Consider the following 22,785-nt stretch of genomic DNA (forward strand, 5'->3'; position numbering starts at 1 on the left):
CAATTCAAAAATATATATAGTTTTATAAAATTATTATTTTTACATGAAACAATTAATTAATTCATGCACCTAGATCAACTAGTCAAGTAGTTGAACAAAAAAATTAACAATAAAATTACATGTTAAGTTGTTGCATTTTAAAAAACCTAACATATTTAAATGTTATTATTCTGAAATATAATAATTATTTTATCATGTTTAATAATAACAATATTTAATAAATATAGCGTTTTAGAAGTGTGAAAAGGTAAAAATATGTTATTCTATGGTATCCTGCCGAAACTTTTAACTTATTCTGCTAGTTTTCTTAACAAAATCAGATTTCTTTAATTTTACAAAAACAGAAAGAAATGAACACCCACAAATCTAAGACTAAAGACAAGCAAGCTGAAATGAGTACCATGCATGGAGAGAAACAAAGCAGATAAATAAGAATTCCCAGCATACGAAAGAACAGCAGTAAGGTGCTAATCAGTCCACAGGACAAGGAAAGGAAATTTGGGGACCAGCCCCGTCACTGTCCCCGATCACACTGCATGAACAAGAAAAATAGGAGGCAACTGAACAGCGGACAAGATGCTGCTTCGAGTAATTATGATCAACCTAGCTCTCTAACTAAAATAAGCAAGAGTTATATCATATGAATAGTACAAGGAATCTTAATAGAGAAACGGTGAAGAGAGCTTTGCCCGACAGAAATGGCGTTCATATGAACAATACAAGGAATCTAAATAGCATGCAGTTATGAATGTCGTCCACCATAGCGTCTCTGCCTCTGCTGATAGGAAGTCAAGGCCTCTATAAACTCAGCTTTTCCAAAGTCAGGCCAGAGCGCTTCTGCAAAGAAAAGCTCAGTGTAGGCCAGTTGCCACAGTAAGAAATTGCTGATCCGAAGTTCTCCGCTGGTTCTTATCAATAAATCAGGACATGGATACTGGGAACAATTTGTTTCCAACTCCTGTTCAAGTAGGCTTTCATCGATGTCTTCCAGCTGAACAATACCATCCTTCACCTTGTGAGCAATGCTTTTGCATGCTTGTGTAACATCATATTTCCCACTATAGCTGATTGCCAAGATGAGGTGGAGTCTGCAATTGTCTCTCGTCTTCTCCTCTACATCACTTACCAGTTTCTTTAGAGGCTCTGGGAGCCTGGAGGAGTCTCCAATTGTAGAGACTCGAATACCCTTCCTGTGAGTAGCAAAAGAAGCATCAAGACCAATAAAAGTATAGATCAAACTGATAGACACCATTCAATGTTTATGTTATTTTCAAATGGCTTTGCATGGCATTTCTACGGCAGTGACGCCATAAACATGAAATAATATTTCACTGGTTATTATTCATTTGATCACTCAACATTTCTATTCAAATTCACATTCATTATATCGCCTGCACACAAATCAAGCCAAACTTCTGTCAATCAGAGAGGATCTACGATTAGGTTGACACTAAAACATGCTGTTGATCATATAAAGGAACCTTTTTTTGGAGCAAAACTTTCATCCAGAACTATCTTTGGATAGAAAGTCCAGACCTTATTATGTAAACTAGACAAAAATATGAAGACACTGGATAGATGGTAAGAGAGAATGGACTAGCAGATAGAGAGCTACCTCATAAAGTAATCCAACTCGGACTGCAACATCCTTTCAAATAAACTCAACAAGAAAACAACCTCCATCTGCACTACAGCAAGTTAATCCACTCTTCACTTCCCTGTCTTAAGAACTCAAATCACAATCAAAGTGTGTGTGTGTGTGTGTATAATCAAATTTAAGGCCTTTTACTTCAAGAATTTGTGAACTGATCACTACTAAAATACCTGCCAAATTAAAGAAAGGAAAAGAGATAGAAGGCTGCTTACCTTAGGCCTAGTCCAATTGTCATAAGAAAAGGCAAAAACAGTGAGCACTCTAATCCCCCACTCACAACACGACTTTATAAGCTCCCTAAGTGACCGTCCACCAGCTTCATGCCCAGCAGATGCTGCTGAAAACCCTTGCTGCCTGGCCCACTTCGCATTGCCATCCATTATCACTGCCACGTGCCGGGGCATCACCTCCCTCCGTAGACCCTCCGGCAATGGCACCACCGCCCCTCCTTTATTTTCTTTGTCTTTGAGAGCCAAGTCATGCTCGGCCGCGAGAAGTAAAGTAGGGAACCGGGGCGTTTGGTCTCTTCTGTTTCGAAAGAGAAAGTGTTTAGCTTTTTGAGGCGTTGGAATATTGTTGTTGTAAATTTGTTTTGGAAAATTCAAGGATTGCATTATCCGTTTTAAAAGTTGAGCAGTTAGCAGTGTTTAAGCAGCGCTTCGCTTATGCTGCTCAAAAAACCACTTGCCTGCTTGCTACGAGTATTGGTTTTTATGACCGTTGGTTGCTTCTAACTTGTATAAGTAGAGGCAAGGCAGCATCCAAATCCTGTAAAACGAAACCCATACACTTGCCAGCTGCTAGCTTTAGATTGGTTTGCCAACGTGAAATGAATGGATTAATTTCTCCCCTTTTGTCTTTTCTTCAAATTATTTGAATACATTTAAACTTGTTCTTTTAAATTCGTTTTCGGTTCAACAACTTGGGATACTTTCCTTCTTCATGCCCATTTGATATTGTAGTAACGATAATGATTTAAAGTATTTTTAATTTAGTAATACATTAAAATAATATATTTTTTTTATTTTTTAAAAATTATTTTTGACATCAGCATATTAAAACGATTTGAAAACATAAATTTTTTTTATTTTATGCCAAAAAAATTTAAATTTTGAGAGAACACGGTTTGCACCGCGTTCCCAAACATGCTTGAATCATCACCTCTCTTAATTAAACTCAGGCTTGATGGAAAAAGAAATGGAGATAATTCCAGTGACGGGTGACTATTCCACGCGAACCTTGTTTAGATTTATTTACTAAAAAAAGGTACAACTTATATCTCAAAATTCTTTTTGCCGAGGAATGATATTATTTGGTGTTTGGATAATAATTAATCACGTGTTCACATCAATATTTTCTTCTCCGAAGCTTACAAAGTATTTAAATAGTGGTAGAAGTCCCAACACCTGTAAAACATTCTTTTTTGGTGGGGTTTAGAGACTCTCGGATAATAAAATCAATAACTTATAAGTAGGAGATTGTAATAAATGAAAGAAATAGTTTTAAATTCCATGAACAAGAGTGTTTGTTCTTTTTTTGGTATGATAAATGATTTAAGGATTAAGGTAAGAATGCTTTGAGAGTAAAAATTATGAACCCTTTACCTGGATGGTCCAGAGGGTATTTATATCCCTGAATCTTGTTGTATTGATGGAGCACAGGGGATGAAGAGTCATTTTCCCTTAATAGCAGTAATGATAGATAAACATGTTTTACACATTATTGATGAGGTGAAAAAGTGATAGGCCTCCTAGAGATCTTTTATACACCTATAGATATAGAGAGATATTTATTTCTAACATAAATAGTTCATTTTAACAATATAAGAATAGATAAAAGGAGCTTTATGGTCTTGATATGGGTCTATAATGACCTCTAGTCAATTGGGGTTTGGCACGTATCCAAGCCAATGAGAGATAGATCTGGCAACTTGTTATACCTATATTTGTTTGGGCTTAGAACGTTGCCAAGCACAAGTATGTTAGGTTTGATAACTCACCTGATCCATGCTTATTTAGGCTTAAAACATGGTCGAATCCATATATATTGGGTCTAGCGACTTGCTAGACCTACATTCACTTCGGCCTAGTATGTGGTCGAATCCAAGTATATTGGATATGACAACTCGTCAGACTTATGTTCACTTGAGCTCAGCATGTGACCAAATCCAAGTATGTTGGATCTAGCAAACCAAGTATGACTGGGTTACCTAGGGCACCAACAAACTTGTTAGGGTAAATTTTATCATTACTACCTTTGTATTTATGTATGAGTTATGGTACTTGTTTCCCTTATAAGGGTTTGTGAGGTATGTCTTTTGTTATTACAACTCGAGTCTGACTTGGCTCCACCCCAACAGGTTTGCCACATTTTCTGCTTTCAATAAGTTGTTGGGAATCCTCAAGGTGAAGCTTATGGTTAGAGTATTCAGACACTATTATATGTTAATCAATAGTGCTGAAGGGAGGCCTTCCATCCTTTGGTTTTTTACTTTTTTTTCTACTAGGTTAAGAGGGCTTATGAAAGGCACTTTCAAAAGTAAATCCACTCATATAAAGAAATGAAGGGGAAAATAGGTGATAATAAAACTCAATGGTGGCTAGACCTCATATAGGCTACATTATTATATAGGGTTGCTCCCACTTTTGAAGAGTGCCCCTAGTGGTGTGACCAATAAGCCTCTCCTCAATGAGGAAGAGGAAAGGCTATGCAGTAGGCTATGTTAGCTTTAGACAAAGTACAAAATCAACTTCATGACTCAAAGACTTTATTAGCCTTCTGATAACAGTATGCCATTTTCTCATTTGTTTATTTTAGCCTAGCATTTTATTCATCATCCAACTTTTTCCTTGTGTTGGATTCTCACCAAGAGTAGCTAAATCAAATTTTATTGAGTCTACATCATTTACGCCTAGCCACGTGACCACCTTAACACCTAGTTGTGCCTCCTTGTTTGAAGACCTTTCAGTCTTCCTCTTAGAGGAATCCATGGTATCTAGGAGGATAGGTATATAAGAAGCTCTCATAGATGTTGAGGGTCCCCTAACAACTGCTCATTCAAATGAGGTCAGACATTAAGATATTACAAAGGGGAGTTAAACTATAGAGGGGAGTTGATCTCCAATATTAGAGGGTTTCAAGGTGCTTACTCCCACATCGGTCATCCTTAATGTTGCCTCTTGCTGGAAAAGATGAAGGGTTTGTGTTGCTTCTGACTTTGATGTGGAAGTAATAACTTCTTTAACCAGCACTCCAGCTTCACTCAACCCAATTCCTATGTTTGCTAGGTCTTCATGCCAGGTGCTTTATACTATAAAGGTGTAGGGATTTTTCTCTAGACTAAACATGAATCATGCTCCCTTCTGCTTTCCCAATATCAACGAGAAGGAGAGAAGAATTATGAAGTCTATCCTACAAGGGAGGTCCACCATAGGGCCTAGGGGATTGGAGGCAATAGATGTCTTGGACAGGCTGCTCACCTTTCCCTTTAATGTTAGCACACTAACAAACCCTAACTATTAGTGCCACTTGGTTATAATTGGATAGATGGCCTTTTAGGTATGCATATTTTTTTTATATAATTTTTATTTTCTAGTGAACTAGTCTTTGAGAGTAATAATTTAACTTATTTTTATCACTTGTTATTTGCATATACCTTCATGATGAGCGCTCATTCGAGAAGTTGATGAAACGATGAGAGAAGGGTCATGGAAAAAGGTCATTGAGTGGTATCATGCTGATAGGGTAAAAGTGCGTAGAATGGGGGAGGAGAAGAGTGCTCAAGATGCTGAGTTAATGGCTATTAATGTTTCCCATGCTCAATTGCAAGGGAAACTAAAGGAACAGACCTACATCTTGAGCTCTACTAAAAAGAAGTTTGGGGAGATGTACAACCGAATAAACTATTTGGAGAAAAAAGTAGTCGAGCTTAAAAAATCCAAAAAAAACCTTGAGGGAGGAGCTAAAGGCAGTAAAAAGGGAGGCACAGAACTCTTGTATGAGGATAGAGACATTGAATAATTCTTCTTAAGAGATCTATGTTGAATATGAGGAGTCTGTCTTTTTAGTAGAGACCATCGGGGATAGGCTCTTTTTATCCAAGACCAACTTGTATTTCTTTAACCGCTCTATAAAAAAGCATGTGGGCTTCAGTGAGTCCTTTTCTAATGGTCAGGTTCCAAACTTCAAGGATATCTTCCCTGCAAGAGATGTTATGGCTTACGATGGTGTTTACCTTGCCTAAAAGCCAGGATTGGACAAGAATAAATCCTTTTTTTAGTAGAAATAATTTGTATTGTTTATTTGCCTTGGTCTTGTAGAGTTTTTTTATTTTATTTTTTTTTATTTTTATCATGTAATGAATATTATAGCTTTAAGCCTTGGATTTGGCTCTAAGGCCTTGAAGATATATATATATATATATATATATATATATATATATATATATATATATATATATATATATATATATATATTGAGTTACATTGTGTTTTATCTTATTATTTTTTATAAGTGTGGATGGAAGGCCTTTTGATAAAGTGATGACCTTTAGGTGGTTTGTGTGGGTCCAACGCCTATACTTACAAGATTTTTAGGTTGGCATGCTCGGTGGGACATTTTTAGGCATTGTGTATGGGTCCAACACCCATACTTATAAAATTTAGGAAGACAATTTTAGGCCTCCTATATAGGTCCAGTGCCCATACTTAGAAATTTATTTAAGAAATTTTCTTGGTGAGTTAGGTTATTGCCTCCCTGCCTGGAATGAAGAGGAACTCTCAATTGCAAGTATACCCATAATTTGTTTAGTTTGGCTATCCTTAAGAGGATTGGAGATGTCTTTAGGCATTACTAAGAGGGTATGCCAAGTTAGGACTGCATTAGAGAATGGTGTTATCACACTAGAAAGGTTTCATACTCGTCCCTTGGAGAGTGTGAGGTTCTTGCCCTAGAAAGATCTTATACTCATCCCTTGAAGATTACGAGGTTGTTGCTCTAGGGAGGTCACATACCCATCCCTTGGAGATTGTGGGGTTGTTGCTCTAGGGAGGTCCCATACCCATCCCTTGGAGATTATGAGGTTGTTGCCCTAGGAAATTACATACCCATCCATTGGAGATTGTGGGGTTGTTGCCCTAAGGAGATCAAATACTTACCCCTTTGAGACTATTTTTCCTTAGGTATTATCTAAAGAATATTGAAACATAATTATTTCAAATAAAATATTCATAGATTAAAAATTTATTAAGACTTTGGGAAGTCCAAACTGACATATGATATTTTTCTAGAAGAATAAAAGTACTTTGTTAGTGGTAATCTCTGTTAAGGCTTCAACTTCAACTTATTTGGTGAAATAATCGACAATTACTAAGACGAACTGTCTTTTATTGTGACTTTAAGGAATGGACGTAGGATGTTCGTCCCATATTGAGCAAAAAGCTAAGGGAGGTCATGTGGTGATCATTTCTACAAATGGATGATGGGAGATTGAGGAAAACTTTTTTCATTAGACACATTTCTTCATCAAGTATGTGGCATCATAAGTTATGGTTGGCCAGTAGAAACCTACTTTTATAGTCTGAGCAGCAAGAGCTCTAAAGCCTACATGTAGACTACATATACCCTCATGTATCTTTTTGATATAGAATGTCATCAATGATGCAATACCCTGCTACTCACCCGGTTAGACGAATGACTTTATTTCTATTTAAATTTAATCCCCTATTAAGTAGATAATGAATGTTATGACATGTATGATGTCGAATGGCAGATCTGCCTTCTAGATTGACAAAGGTTTCAAATATGCTGGGATTAATCATAAAATTATGATTTGAAAGGTTTAGGAGTCGCCACATAGTAATATGGTAACTAAGAAACCTCCTGGTCCGCAAGAGTCTAGATAAGGAGACTAGTTGTGCATGAGAAATGCGCATCACCCCTAGTACACCCTATCTATGGTAAGCTGCATTATTGATTGATTATTTTTTTTCTTCTAAAGTCATGTTTCTATTCGTTGGTCTATCTATTATTTAAGAAAAGGTCCTCCTCAGTAATGAAATCTCTATCTTATTAGGCTAAAACCTAATCGTTCTATAGCCCAAAAATTAATGATGTATTTATTTTTATTTTTATCGTTAATACCTGGGGATATAATTTACGATGTAATTTTATATCTCTAAATATTAAAGTCTACAATTAATTCCTAACATTTTTTTTTATTTTTTTATGTCCATTCATTTAATCTAATACCAAGAATATCCCTAACAATTAATTCTTGGCATGATAAAAATACAATTTATATTTCTTTATATGTGTGTGTGTGTGTGTGTGTGTAATAGCCATTTCATTCACCATTTTGTATTTTTAAAACATGATAAGAATGCAATTTTTTTGTTTTTTTAGAAAATATGTTGAAAACCTTTAGAATTTATCTGTATACACGAAAACAAAACATTTTTTTTTAATTGGGAATTTTTTGATTTTTTTTTGATATTTTTGAAATTTTAAAGAAAACCAAGTTTTTTAATACCTGGTCTATATCTTATAGTGTAAGTCTATAAACCAATATTAAGTGAAATTATTGAAGAAAAAAAAACTACTTTTTAATTTTTTGAAATATTGGATTTTTTTTATTCTTGATTTTTTTTGAGAATCTTGAAAAAAAACTAGATATTTTTAATATTGGGTTGGTATTTTATAGTGTAAGTCTATAACTTGATATTTGAAAAAATTACTAGAAAACACTTGAAGGACCCATAAACTATTTAAAAATGATCCCTGAATTTTTTTAGAATTTTTTGAACATGTTTAGGGTATGTTTGGTTAGGCACTAAAATTTGAACAACTTAAAGCTAGAAGGGAAGTTAATAAGGCATTTGTTTTTTTATGTTTTTTGTGGAGGAAGATGAATAGTAGTCAAACTACAAGTCATTTGATCTCTTATTATTATTTTGCTCAAGAATAACACAAACAACATCGTTTTGAACCAAAACAAACCATTTTGGTTAAAACACTCCATTTCCTTTAAATGGAATGATGTCGTTTTAGGAAACTCTAAATTAATTTAGGTTTTAACTTTCCTTTTTTGATTTAAGACCTCATTCTTTTAAATTTATGCAATCAAACCCTCAATTGAAATTGATTTTAGGAATCAACTCAATTTCACCCATGCAATGTTTCAAAAGGACCCTTTAATTTTAGTGTTTTTTTCAACATGTTCCCTGGTCTTAGATATTTTCAATTTCATCCTTAATTGGCCCTTCAAACTTCTAATTCTTTCAATTTGACCCTGTTTTATTTAATTTTAGTCCCTGGATTTTCGTGTCTTTTGCATCTTGATCCTCGGTCCTTAATTTCTTCGATTTGAGCCTTAATTGACCCCTAAACTTTTATTTTCTTGCAATTTCACCCCTATTTCATCTGGTTAAGCTTGTAAAGATTAAATTTGATCCTCCAAAATTCCAATCCTTTTATTTAAGTCTAGATTAAGCTTTTAAATTTAATTTTTCACCAATTAAGTCCTTAATAAAATTAATTTGACTTATTAAAAGTCTAATTAAGTCCTCGCACTTAATTAATTCTTTTAATTTTGGTCCAAATTAATTTTTAAATTTAATTAAATCTTTAATTAGGCCTATGATTACATAAAATTAGCCTATTAAAAGTTTAAATAAGTTCTTAGACTTAATTCTTATGCAAATTTATCTAATATTCAATTAAGTTAACCTTTAATCTGTATTGTCCTTCATATTTAGGTCCTTTCAAGGGTGTAATTAAGTTTTTAATTTTATCAAAGATCCAATTTAGTTCCTTTATCTCTCATTTATGTATTTAAATCCTTCTTCAACCTGTATTTGCCAACCAAGTCATTTGTCTTCCTCTTTTATATATATAAAAGAAAAGGACAATTGTTTGGGGAACCTAAAATTGGGTTTTGAAAATGCATGATTGGGGTTCTCCATTCTTTCTCAATGTTGATGGGAATAGACACAAACTCTTCTTTGCCTGCACTCGGTTTTTCTAAAACTTCAACCTAGACGTCTATATAGAGATTTACAGGATTGAAGCTTGCTAACTTAGACAAAAGATTTGCCCAATGATTGTCTTCTTATGGAATATGAGTGATTGAAATACTTTTGCCTCCAACTTGCTTAAAGAAATAAGATTGGAACTTCTAAAGATATTGTTGCATAGTTGTTTATCTAGCATCAGATATTTCTTGGAATTGAACAACCACCAACTAAAAGTCATTATGAACCAGAAGTGGGTATACATCAAAGGCCTTTACAAGTCATAATCCTGATAGAAAAGCTTCATACTTTGATGCATTATAATTGGGATTTACAAGGCACTCTTCACCTGTACACTCGATCCTTCTATCCTAATAAGACAAGTCTTCACTAGGGTCAGTCTTAAAAGGGATATTCCCATCTATTCCATCACTTTATAGGAAATGATGTTGATTGTACTGTCATCATCCTCCAACACATGATTTACTTGATTAGTACTTAAAGAAAATATTTTTATCAAGGTTTTATATCATCATTTTGCACTTGAAGTATCAATAACTCCTTAACTAAAGCATGTTTTATAATAACATACCTAATAATATAAGATACCTTTAATTTATGGTAAATGTTGATCTTCAATACAGGCCTATCACATAAATGAAAGAATTGATTGATTGATGAGTTTAAGCACTGAAATTGAAAGGACAAAGAGAGGGCCAAACTTAGAAAAGAGATGTTGGTGCAGTCCAAACTGAAACACTGTTTGGTAATTGGATCATATCTGAAGCTGTAGATCTTGAATTTAGGTCTGCTTTATATGGATGGAAAGGTAAGACATAGGCCTACAACTTTAATGGAAGTCCAAGATTTAAAAAGGCTGTTTTTAAGTCCAAATTATAGCAACAATGGAAAAGTCCGAATATGTCCTGCAGCCTAGACACTGTTCAGTGTTCAACCCATATCTTGAGTTCTACAAGTTCAAATGACCTTAATTTTTTTTTCTTGGAAAAATAAGATAATTTCCTAGAATGAGTATAGATGGTTCCAATTCTGATGTTAGCAATGATGTTTTATTCAGACAAGAAGATAAGGATTTTCACCAAGTCAAGAGTTGGCCACCCACTCAACAATTAATTATCAAATCAATAGTTTCAAATTTTGGCCTATAAAAGGAGGCATTTGTCATGCATTTAGGCATTTTGGTTGTTCAAATTAAGATCATGCTCTTTATTTCTTTCTTTATATTTTTGTAATGTTTAAGTTTTATTTCATGTTATATTTTCCTTAATCTCTTGTTTATACTTTTCATTTCCTTTACTATACTTATGTTCATATGTTGTTTATTTATGTTTATCTTCTTCATTATGTTTAGCTAAGTTTATTATGGCAAGATGAAAAGGTTTCACCAATAGTATTAGAATAATTATAATATAAACTCAACATGGACTTCAATGTTTATATCCAAGAAAGTTTGTCATTAACATGTCCTATCTTTTTATCTTACTAATTCTTGATACCTTGCTTGTTAAATGGTTAATCTAGATTTGTATTGTACAACACTTGGTACAACAAATGCTTGGCATTTTCATAGCCAACCATATGGTATAACCTAAACCTGTGCTATGAAAGGAACTTGATTTGTTGTTAACATAAGTTAGCATCATGAATTCCTGACAATATTTAAAAGTATGGTGTTACTTAAATAAGATAATTAATATGATCATGTTAAAAATTTATAATGAACTATTAAGGATAAATCATCCGATTGGAACCTCATTTGTGTGTGGTTTCTAGTTGATTAATAAAAAGAGTTTATACTATAATTATTTCTAATACTATTAGGGGATCCTCTAACCTTGACAATTGTTTTTATCATTGTTGAATCCTCACATTAATCTTACATCTCAAAGTCCTCTTTAACTTATTATTATTATTATTATTTATAATTTATATAGTTAACCTCCTTGTGGTTTCACCCCGGTCTTGCCAGGTTATTTATTATTTCAACACTCCTACACTTAAGATAAGACATCAATCTTTTGGTCATGTTAACAAGCACAAGTACAAGCACTTAAATTTATTCTTTATACATTCATAAACGAGGCCATTCATACTCTACACCTCAATTACATCATATCCATATAATTTCTCAAATTCCCTAAAACTAATTTATGAATCATAGCTGAAATTCTAAGAATTTCACCACAATTTCATATATCATCACTTCTACTTGAATAAAGGAGGTTGAAACCACTTATACAATGATTTTGTAAGTTCTAAATAGCTCACAGTCGAAATTGTTTTCCCATTGTTCCTCTTTTTCTGTCAAACCTGCCACCTTTCACTCTATTTCCAGTCATCACTCTTTCTATCCCTTCCTCCCAAACAAGTTTCTTAACCTCTATATGTAAGTTTTACCCTTTTTAATACCTCACTTCAATCTTTCCTAACCCCTTTCTCCATGAAGTTTAAGAATAAAAGAAAAATAAGAAGAGAGAATGGTAATATTCGGTTGGTGTCCCTCCCTCTTTCTTTCAGTTGGATGTCAGTTTAAATGGGAGGAAGAAGAAATGTTTTGGTTATTCCTGATTTTACCCCTATTTATTATCCATATGTTATTTTACTCGAACTCCATCACTATCACAAGGTCTTATAGACTCCAATCAACCTGAAATTTTAACCCAAAGTAAAACAACATGTTAGTAGACTACCCATAAAAGTTTAGCTCGATCCAACAGTCAATTAAGAGTTATAAATGATAGCGTAAAGCTAGCCAACATGTAATTTTACGCCAAAAGTCCAAATTTTTATACTAATTTATCTATTTAAATCATCCAGATCTTTAACTAATTCATTGGGAGATTTCATCCTTATTTATAATACAATTGTTTTCTCAAATTCCATTCCCTTTCGGTTTAAAAACTATGCAATTATATGCAAGCGTCCACCGACAATCAAAGTCATTCATGTGTGGAACCATACATTAATTCATTTAAAAATTATAAAATATTTTTCTAAGTATTTTCACCCTAATTTTATAAAAATCTCCCATATTTATCATTAATTTATCAATTTTCAGGCTATGGATCTATATTGTACCTTTTATGTTCATTTGATCAAATTTCTTAGATTGAGATGTATTTGTAATACCGAGCTTAAATAGACTACATTTCTCATTATTAGTTTTGTGAATTTTATCTAGAGGCTTACATCAAGAATCCAGGTTCATTATACATCCCAGAAATACCAAGATGTACAAGGACTTAAAGGAATTTTATTAGTGGCCGAACATGGAGAAAGAAAAGTTAAGTATGAAAGGAAATGTTGAACCCTAGTTTCTTGGGAGGAAGTTGGTGATAGGAAGTTAATTGGGTTAGAGTTGGTTCAGATTACCTAAAAAAAAGTGATAACTATGAAAGATAAAATTAAAATGGCTCGGGGAAAACAAAAGAGTTAGGTAGATAATAGAAGAAGCCTTTGAGTTTATGGTAGGCAACCAAATGTTTATAAAGATCAGACCTTGGAAAAACATCATGCGTTTTGGAATGAAGGGCAAGTTAGCCCCAAGGTATATTGGTCCTCATAAAATCATTAAAATAATTGGTCTCATTGCCTTTTGATTGCCATTGCCTCCCTATTTGGCCAAAATACATAATGTGTTTCATGTGTCGTTGTTAAGAAAAGTAGAACTACGTCCTTCCAAAATCTTTCCACATGTTCTTGTATAAATTTATGAGGATTTAACTATAAACATGAAGCTAGTAAAGATCCTCGATCACATCGTAAAAGAACTAAGGAACTAAAAGATTATATTAGTGAGAGTGTTATGGAAGAACTCTCAAATAAAAAAAGAGACTTAGGAAAGAGAGTTAGAGATAATAAGAAGTACCCAAGCTTGTTTTCCAATACAAGTATGAATTTAAATTTTAGAAATGAAATTTATTTAGAAGGGCAGAATATAAACCCCAAGAAGTTGAAAATTTATAACAAATGGAAAATAAAAGATAAAATATTAATGAGATTAAATTTATAAAAAAAGAAAGAAAGACATGAAAACGTTTTAGTGTAAACCCCGTATGAAACTAATAACGTTACTATGAGACGATAATAAACTCGTAAATGACTTGAAGGATGAAAATGAAAAATGGATATATATGGAATGATAAAATGGTTCCTAGGACTTAGTTGAGAAATTTATATAGTCCATGCAAGGATAACACGTGAAATTTGAATCTTTGGTGTAAAATTACCTACCAATTAGTTTCACGCTAACAAACATAAGTTTTAATCAAACAATTGGATGAGACTGAGAATTTATGATTAGTCTCCTAACATATTTTTCTATCTCCGGGTAAAATTTCAAGGTGATTGGAGTCCAAAAAAGCAGTAAGAAATTGTCAATAGTTAGGCAGAGAAGTTAGATAAGAACTTATTAATGACATTTTCATAAATAAAGAAAAAGGCTACAATTTTCAATTCTTCTTCCTTTATATACAACCAACTAGAGTTGTAAAGAGAGAGGAGAATAAAAGAAAATTTAGGAGAGTTCCACATAAAAAAACTTTCAGAGAAATGAAAGAATTAGGCAAGATAGTGAGGGGATAAGAATCTAAACACAATTCAAACAAGAATTAAAAGAGAAATATAGTGAGGGAAAGGATAGGAAGAGAAGAAACCCATGGAAAAAAAAGGAAGAAAAAGGGAATTTTGGAAACGAATCTTGACTAGCCAGTGCTTAAAATTCATTTTATTTCGAGGTAAGGGGTTTTAAACCAAAGTCTATAAGCTCAATTGAAAGGGAGAAAGATTCACGCTAAATTTGTGAATTTTAGCCAAGGCTCATGATAGGTGTTATAACCCAATTTCTAGGCCCCCCCCAAAAAAAAAATCATTTTCTTTTAAAATTAAAAAGAAGAAGAAGAAGAAGAAGAAGAAGAAAAGCAATGAAAAATGAAAAAAAAAATACTGGCATCTTGACAAGAGCAGGCTGGGAAGGGTTTCAAATCCATGGGGAAACCAAGCTGGAGTTTTGGACAAAAATGAAAGCCCAATTATACCTCGGTGTACCCAAGACTAAAAGACAATGTAGATTCAAAGTTAAACTAAATGATTATTGGATGAATTTTGTATAAAAAATTAAGTTTAAGGACTTAATTAGACTTTTAATAGGGTAATTTGATTTAATCATGGATCCAATTAAAGGATTAATTAAGTTCAAGAATTAGTTTGTGTCAAATTAAAAGATTTAATTAAGTACAAAGACTTAATTTGACTTTTAATGAGTTAAATTAATTTTTATTAGGGACTTAATTGGTAAAAAAAAATAAGTTTGGAAGCTTAACTTAGGTTTAATTGAGAAGATTGAAATTTTAGATGATCAAATTTAATTTTTACAAAACCAATTGGTTGAGAATAAGGACAAAACTGCAAGAAAAATGAAGTTCTAAGATCAATTAAGGGCCAAATCGAAGAAGTTCAAAACCAAGAATCAGTGTGGAAGAGGCATGCATATTCACATATTGAAATTGATTAAAATCAAAGGTAAATTTGAAGAAATTGAAAGTTTGATAATTAATTGAGGATGAAATTAAAGACATACAAGACCAAGGACTATATTAAAAAGACGCTGGAAATTAAGGGTCCAAATTGACATGACTAGGGACTTAATCAAAAGAAACTTGGAGAAATCAGCCTAAATTGGCAAAATTCGATGCAATTGGAAGTTTAGAGACCCCTTTGTAAAATTAACAAAACAAATAGTGTGTTCATTTTCTTCTTCCACGGGGAACTGGCTGGGGGTCCTTTCTTGTAGAGCATTTAATGCTATTTCATGTCTCAGTTGAGACAAAAAGAGATGCCCCTCTAGCATACCTGACTTTGTACTATGTCCCTAGCATGATTCATGTCCGAGTGTCGCTTGAGAGGCATTGAAATGAGCATCCAAAACCCCTGACTCGGTCAGCCTTTAACAGTCTGGTGAGAGGGTAAAAAACCTGTTGGCTTGCAAAGCTTGTTGAGAGAAGGGGCAAAAGGGTGAACGCTGAAAATTAAGGGTCCAAATTGACATGACTAGGGACTTAATCAAAAGAAACTTGGAGAAATCAGCCTAAATTGGCAAAATTCGATGCAATTTGAAGTTTAGAGACCCCTTTGTAAAATTAACAAAACAAATAGTGTGTTCATTTTCTTCTTCCACGGGGAACTGGCTGGGGGTCCTTTCTTGTAGAGCATTTAATGCTCTTTCATGTCTCAGTTGAGACAAAAAGAGATGCCCCTCTAGCATACCTGACTTTGTACTATGTCCCTAGCATGATTCCTGTCCGAGTGTCGCTTGAGAGGCATTGAAATGAGCATCCAAAACCCCTGACTCGGTCAGCCTTTAACAGTCTGGTGAGAGGGTACAAAACCTGTTGGCTTGCAAAGCTTGATGAGAGAAGGGGCAAAAGGGTGAAGATTCAAACCAAGAGGGGAGCTGACATCCCTCTAGAAATTCGACTATAAATAGGGGGGGACCAAACACGAGAAAGGGAGCTCTCTCTCTCTCTCTCTCTCTTTTTATTTTAAAAAAGGCCTCTGGAGCAGCCACAACAGACCAAAAACCCCATTCCTCTCATCTTCAACCTCTGTTACACTACTAAAAAATAAGCCTATTAGCAACTAACCATTCTATTGCAGATAACATTAAAATTCGTTGTTGATAAAATTCAGCAACAGATAATTTCAGATGCAAATAATAGATGCTAAATTTTTAGCAACGAATTATCAGTTATTGAAATTCGGTTGCTGAATATGTAAATCAGCAACGGATATTCCATTGCTGATCAGCAACAGATATCAACAACGAATATTCCATTGCTGATCAGCAACAGATATTCCATTGCTGATCAGCAACGGATATTCCGTTGCTGATTAACAATCGAAATTTTGTTGCTAATCTATTGTTGATTTAACATGAAATTTTTAAATTATTTTTTTCATTTATTGAATTTTTTTAATTATTTATGGCTATTTCAAAAATTATAGATAAATATACAAAGAACATAAATTAATACTAGAAATTATTTTTATAAAAAAATAATAAGTCAAATAAAATAAATTTCACAATAAATTTTTAAATCTCGTTAAACTTACATCAAAATAGATAAGTCACAATTTAATAAATATGTTTTATCATAAAGGTGGTGGTGGAAACGAACCAAAACAATGCTAACCATCATGAGGTGGGACCGGTATACGGTGGTCGAGGCCTCGGTCGATATACTGGATTAGACAAGGGATACATCTGTAGAGCCATATGTGACGGCATAGATGAAGCCATATGTGTCGACATACCTTGGTCCATATTTGATGCCCAAGCTTGGTATCCCATATTACTAAGAAAGTTTTTGATTGAAGTCATCTCCTGTTGTAGTGATAAAATATGACCATCTATTTCCTTTATTTGCTCTTTCAATGCCTGAATTGATGAGTTAGGAGGTATTGACTCCATCATATAGGATTGTGATGAAGCACTCGTACTAACCATGGATTTCGGCATACCAGGTGCACCATAGATTTTACCCTTTGTAACTCCTCCTATAGCCGCACACCAAGCTGCTCCATCAAATGAAGGATGATTTTCCCGATCAGTTCCATATCTTGAAATCATCTCTTTTTTGTAATTCTCCTACAATAAAATTAAATATAATAATAAATTCATTTTAATTTTAAATAATAATTAAATTACATAAAAAAAAATACTTATAACAACTTTTTTAGACTTGTTATCTATGAAGGTTTCAGGCTTTTTGGCACTCTGATGCAACACTGAAAACACATCATCCCATAGAAGTTCTTTTCCACTTGCCTTTTCTTGCTATTAACAAATAAAAAATATTAGACAATATAAATATGAAAATTTGAAGTCCAACATAACAAATATAAACAATCCTCACCATGCTAGCTTGATATGATGCAAATGACACCGTACCTCTAGAATGAGTGCTTAATTTACCATCTGTTTCAGTTAGCTGATTATTTCTTGCATATTTTGATCTCTTTTGAAATTCAGGGGTGGACCAAATTTCTTTAATCATTTGATTCCAATCATCATTGTTTATCCAAACCGGACCTTTATTAATGCAATCCATAATATTTGTGGTATTTCTGTCCGACATAGCTCTCTTACGAGCTCATGTCAACTGCTGGTTCAAAGCAATTCTTGTCTTATCCTCCCAAATCTTTTGAACAATTGGTTCATCATCCTCAGAAAATATATATTTTTTCTATTAAAAAAAACCAAAAACAAAGCTCAACATAGTTGTTAACTAGCCTATATAATTACAATCACATAATCAGTAGTAAAAAAGATGAACATATTTTTTTGGTATATACCTTACCATTTCTTAATATATTCCTAAAATATAATTAATTTACATGTTCTAACCTAATTAATGTCATTAGAGATGCAAAAACAATTATATATTAATTTATATTTTCAATCAATGAAATGGTCAAACAAACTTAATGCCTTCGCTAGAAATTCTTTTAATTGTATCTAAAAGGTTCGTACTTCATTTTGGTCTTCACTTCCATAAAAGATTATTTTTACTATATTAATATTCCTTGCATCTAAGATATGGTGTGCATAGAAAAAAAGAATGTAACACCCTCAAATATAATGTCATGAAATCTCAAATATTTCATTACTAATGTCAAGTATTGAATAATATATCTAAGAATATGGATTTTTTTAAAAAAATTTCGACAGAGTTTCCTCTATTTTTGTTGGTACCAAGTTATCGACAACACTTCTATTATATGTCATTACAACTTCCATCTTGATCCAATCATCAAAGAAATTTTGGTTTGTTTCAATGTGCATGACATCAAGATTATGACGAATTAGATTTGTATGCCAATACTGAAGCTCCTAAAAAATGCTTTTCTTCACCCAATTATGCTTAACACCAAAGCCTGGAATTTTTTCATTATGAGATGAACTTCTAATGTGTCCCATCGTCAAATTAGACACTTCAAATAACATTTCTGAACCAGATCGACGAGGTAAAGGAGGGAGCCATTCTGTTACTCCTTTCAAAAACTTATCTGGTTGATAACTATATGGGTGATCCATAGGTAGGAATCGTCGATGACAGTAAAAAAAGCTTATTTTTCCCCCATGCTTTATTCTAAAGGCTTTGTTATGCTCCATACAATAAGGACAAGACAACTTCCCATGAGTACTCCAACCCGATAACATTATAAGCTGGAAAATCACTAATGGTCCACATCAAAGTTGCCCTTAATTGAAAATTTTCCTTCCTATATATATCATAGGTATTAACACCATCAAGCCATCACCTTTTCAACTCATCAATTAACGGTCGTAGGAAAATATCAAGCTTTTTCCCCGGATTCTTCGACCCAGGAATAATCATTGACAAAAACATGAATGGTCGGGTCATACACTTTCAAGGAGGCAAATTATAAACAGTCACAATTACTGGCCAACAAGAGTAGACATTTGAAGACATGTCAAATGGACTAAAACCATCAGTGCATAATCCTAATCGAATACTTCGTGGATCGGATGCAAAGTCTTGATGATCTTCATTAAACTTCTTTCATGCTTCCCCGTCAGATGGATGCACCATAACTCCATCATTTGACCTATGAAAATGATGCCATATCATATCATTGGCATGATGTGGAGACATGAATAACCTCTGAAGTCTTGGTGTCAAGGGAAAGTATCGGAGTTGTTTCTCTGACTTATTAGAACCTTTACTAATGGGATTTCTAGGTTTGTATCGTAAACTTCCACAAAAATCACAACTTGTTTTCATTGCATCTACCCCATAGTACAACATGCAATAATTAGGACACACATCATATTTATCATAACCAAGTCCAAGTGGCCGCATAAATTTCTTGGTATCATAGAAATTTGAAACCAAATTTTCATTATCAGGCATGCAACTTTTTGTAAATTCAGTAAATTTGTTGAAGGTAGTTTGAGTCAAATTTAGAGTTGACTTCATATTAAGCAATTACACACAAGCAGATAGTTTAGATTGCTTGGTACACCCATCCCATAAGGACTCCTCTGCAGCTTTAAGTAATTTATAAAATTTATCGGCCTCCAGATTCGAAAGTTCCTCTGCTACCATAGGACTAGAAACCATATCATTAGAGTATGCATCACCAACCCCCATTGCATGCAGAACCATATTCCTATATGAATTTTTTTAAAAAAATCATTCACAACATGACTACACCCAACTGATGAAGGTCCAACTATTATCGGTTTTGAAACATAAGGCTCTCCATGTACAGTCCGATTTTCATAATCAGGTAAAAATCCTCTTGGAAACAGGTGCTTATAAACTTCTTCCATTAAAAACTTTTGATTTTTGCACCTAACACAAGGACATCTAATTTTACCTCCAAACACATTTTCATCAATTAAAAATGCAAAATTGATAAATCTCCGTACACCCGCAATAAATTCCGGACAAATATGACCATCCCTACGACGACGATACATCCATGATCGATCATCCATATTAATCTAATTAACATAATTAAACCAAAAAAGAATTAGAATATTATTTAATATATTTCTTAATCTATATTTAAAACTTTATATAATAAATTATCAAAATAACTTCATTGCTAACTAGCTTATAAATTATCAAAGGGAAATATAATATGTTGTTTTTGATTATCTATTGGATTAGTAAAATGATATAGGCAAAAAAAACTAGCTAAATAGGATACACCAAGCAATTGCTCAGTTTATTATTTATCACCATCATTTTTTTTCTTCAACTTTAGTAATATAGACTATTCTATTGGAAAAAAAATATAATCGTTTTCATTGTCAAGTAATATTGTAGAAATAAAGTTTGCATGCAAACATATGTCATAATTATTATTTTTTAACCAACTATTAAATATTTATTTCATCAATAATTTATTACTTAAGATCGTCACATTAAACAAAGAAATACTAACAAACTAAAAACACTTTGGAGACAAATTATACCATTATTAGCAAACAGAGGCTAAGATTTAATTACAATGCAATTTTTCTACAAATCAAGTTATCTTCCAAAATTAATAAATAGTTTTAAGCTACATTAACAAACCTGGAGGACCAATATGCACAACCCAGAAACTTGGCAACTCCAAATGCAAATAAGTAATGTGATGATGATAGGTTCAACAATCTGAAATTAAAAAAAATAAAAATAAAAATAAAAATAAATAAGAATAATAGTGTTAAAAAATTAAAAAAGTAAATTAGCATGTAATGAGCAAGAATAGCATTGAATAATGTTTCCAACCATTTTATTTATGATTTATCAGGACTTTATAAAATAAAAATCATTTAACAGGCTGGAAAATGAAATTATTTAATAGGCTGGAAAGAGAATCCCAACACTACCATATCCTTGCCCACCCAAAAATAAAGTCAGAAAATAATCATTTAAAAGGCTGGAAAGAGAATTGACAATCACTGGCCATCCTTGGACAGCCCATGATTTCAAGCTTCCTTTTTAACATCTTTAGCGCTGTTTCTTCAAACTCTTTCAAAAGCCAACAACAAATCATAATTAGCTTTCGAGAAAAAAAAAAGAGATAACAGACGAGGCACCTTATTGAAGACCAGAGCCCCAGACGGTAGCAGCCCTAGTTGGCGGAAAAAGTTGTGCAAGATTGAGGAATCTGTGCTGGGGATCCGGGCAATATGGGGAAAAGATTGGAGTAGATTTCAACTCACCTTTCCGCTCAACCTCAGGCTAAATAACCTGATATTGATGATAGCTGACCCATATTATATTGAGCATTCTGACAGAAAACAAGACGTTTGGATGAAAAAATTTTCTAGTTAAAATATTCAGATTGAATTGAACATAGCAGACTCTTTCAACACATGAAGAAATTGCATAGTAGCTAATATATTCAAAGACTAATTCATGAATTCTGGATCCATACTTATAATTTTGGATCCATCCTGTAGGTCATGTTTTTTTTTTTTTAACTTCTTAAGATAATGGCACCATGAAGAAACAAAATATTAAAATCCATCATTCTTGTCTCCATTTGTTTCAGATAATGAAAATCAACATAACTACGTACTAGTTAAAAACAAAATGTAGCACGTTGTCGTCCTCTGCCAGCATAAATGAAAAATGTAGCACGTTGGAGAAAACAGAGGTTAAAGGAGACAAAGCCAAAGCCATATGGAGAATGAAGGAACTATATATTGTGATGGGCTGCCTCTGCAAAATCAAAGAAAGCAGGAAAGTATATCAGTCGGAAGGTAAATTTTTTAACATATTTGAGTCATTAATCTTCTCCCTGAACTGAAGACTTTAAAATTTCTCCTCTCTCGGCATGTTTGGACGTTTGAGTTCATTAAGTGTGCATGCAGTATCGATAAAGCCTTGAAATAATAATAAAAAAAGCCTTCAAAATTAATTAAATAAAAAAAATCAAATTAACTGATTATAAAATCCAAAAAAACTATTATCGAGTTCATTTTTAATTTCAAAAACTTGAAATTGATTCAGCCAAAATTAAATGTAAAATAAAAAAATATTAATATTTTTATTAACCCAAAATTAATCAAACCCACGTTTCCCCAATCAGCCCTCTTTCACATTTCTGTTGCCTAGCCAACCTTCTAAGACACATTACCCAAACTTTGTATGGAGAAGTTGGGAAGCTTTGCTAGAAAGCCGGCTAACACACATTCCCTGTTGTCATATATAATTTTTACCTTAAATTTTGCACAAACTGTACCATCCTTTCTAAGACACATTTCCCATATTTCTCCCCCAAAAAACAACACACATACACCGAGTAAAACCAAAAAACCCAGAACCCTATAAAAAGTCTCACTACTTCCATATTTAACAAATAATTTGCAATAGATCTACAAAATTATTCTGTAAAATTAGTTAATAAAAAAAATATATTCTCTCTAAATTACAAACATAATTTTTTAAATATGGGTTTTTGATTATACCTGCTATCACACTATGTTTGCTCCTTGCAAGATTGAATTTTTGGAAGTGTAAAGTAACTGGAGAAAAAGTTAACAAAACAACAAGTTATGTTTGTGGACGCATG

The 22,785-nt window shown here is 33.0% G+C and overlaps 1 protein-coding gene across 1 annotated transcript; it reads right to left on the bottom strand.

The window, feature by feature from the left end:
* Positions 1–444: 444 nt before the first annotated feature.
* LOC118032991 (cis-prenyltransferase 4, chloroplastic) lies at positions 445–2,368 on the bottom strand. Its single transcript, XM_035037813.2, has 3 exons — positions 1,867–2,368; positions 1,616–1,683; positions 445–1,190 (listed from the first exon to the last, which is right to left on the bottom strand). The coding sequence occupies exons 1-3, from the start codon at positions 2,266–2,268 to the stop codon at positions 743–745; spliced, it is 918 nt and encodes a 305-aa protein (XP_034893704.1). The 5' UTR covers positions 2,269–2,368; the 3' UTR covers positions 445–742.
* Between the last annotated feature and the right edge of the window lie 20,417 nt (positions 2,369–22,785).

The sequence above is a fragment of the Populus alba genome, chromosome 1 (assembly GCF_005239225.2).
Source record: "Populus alba chromosome 1, ASM523922v2, whole genome shotgun sequence".
Taxonomy (NCBI): domain Eukaryota; kingdom Viridiplantae; phylum Streptophyta; class Magnoliopsida; order Malpighiales; family Salicaceae; genus Populus; species Populus alba.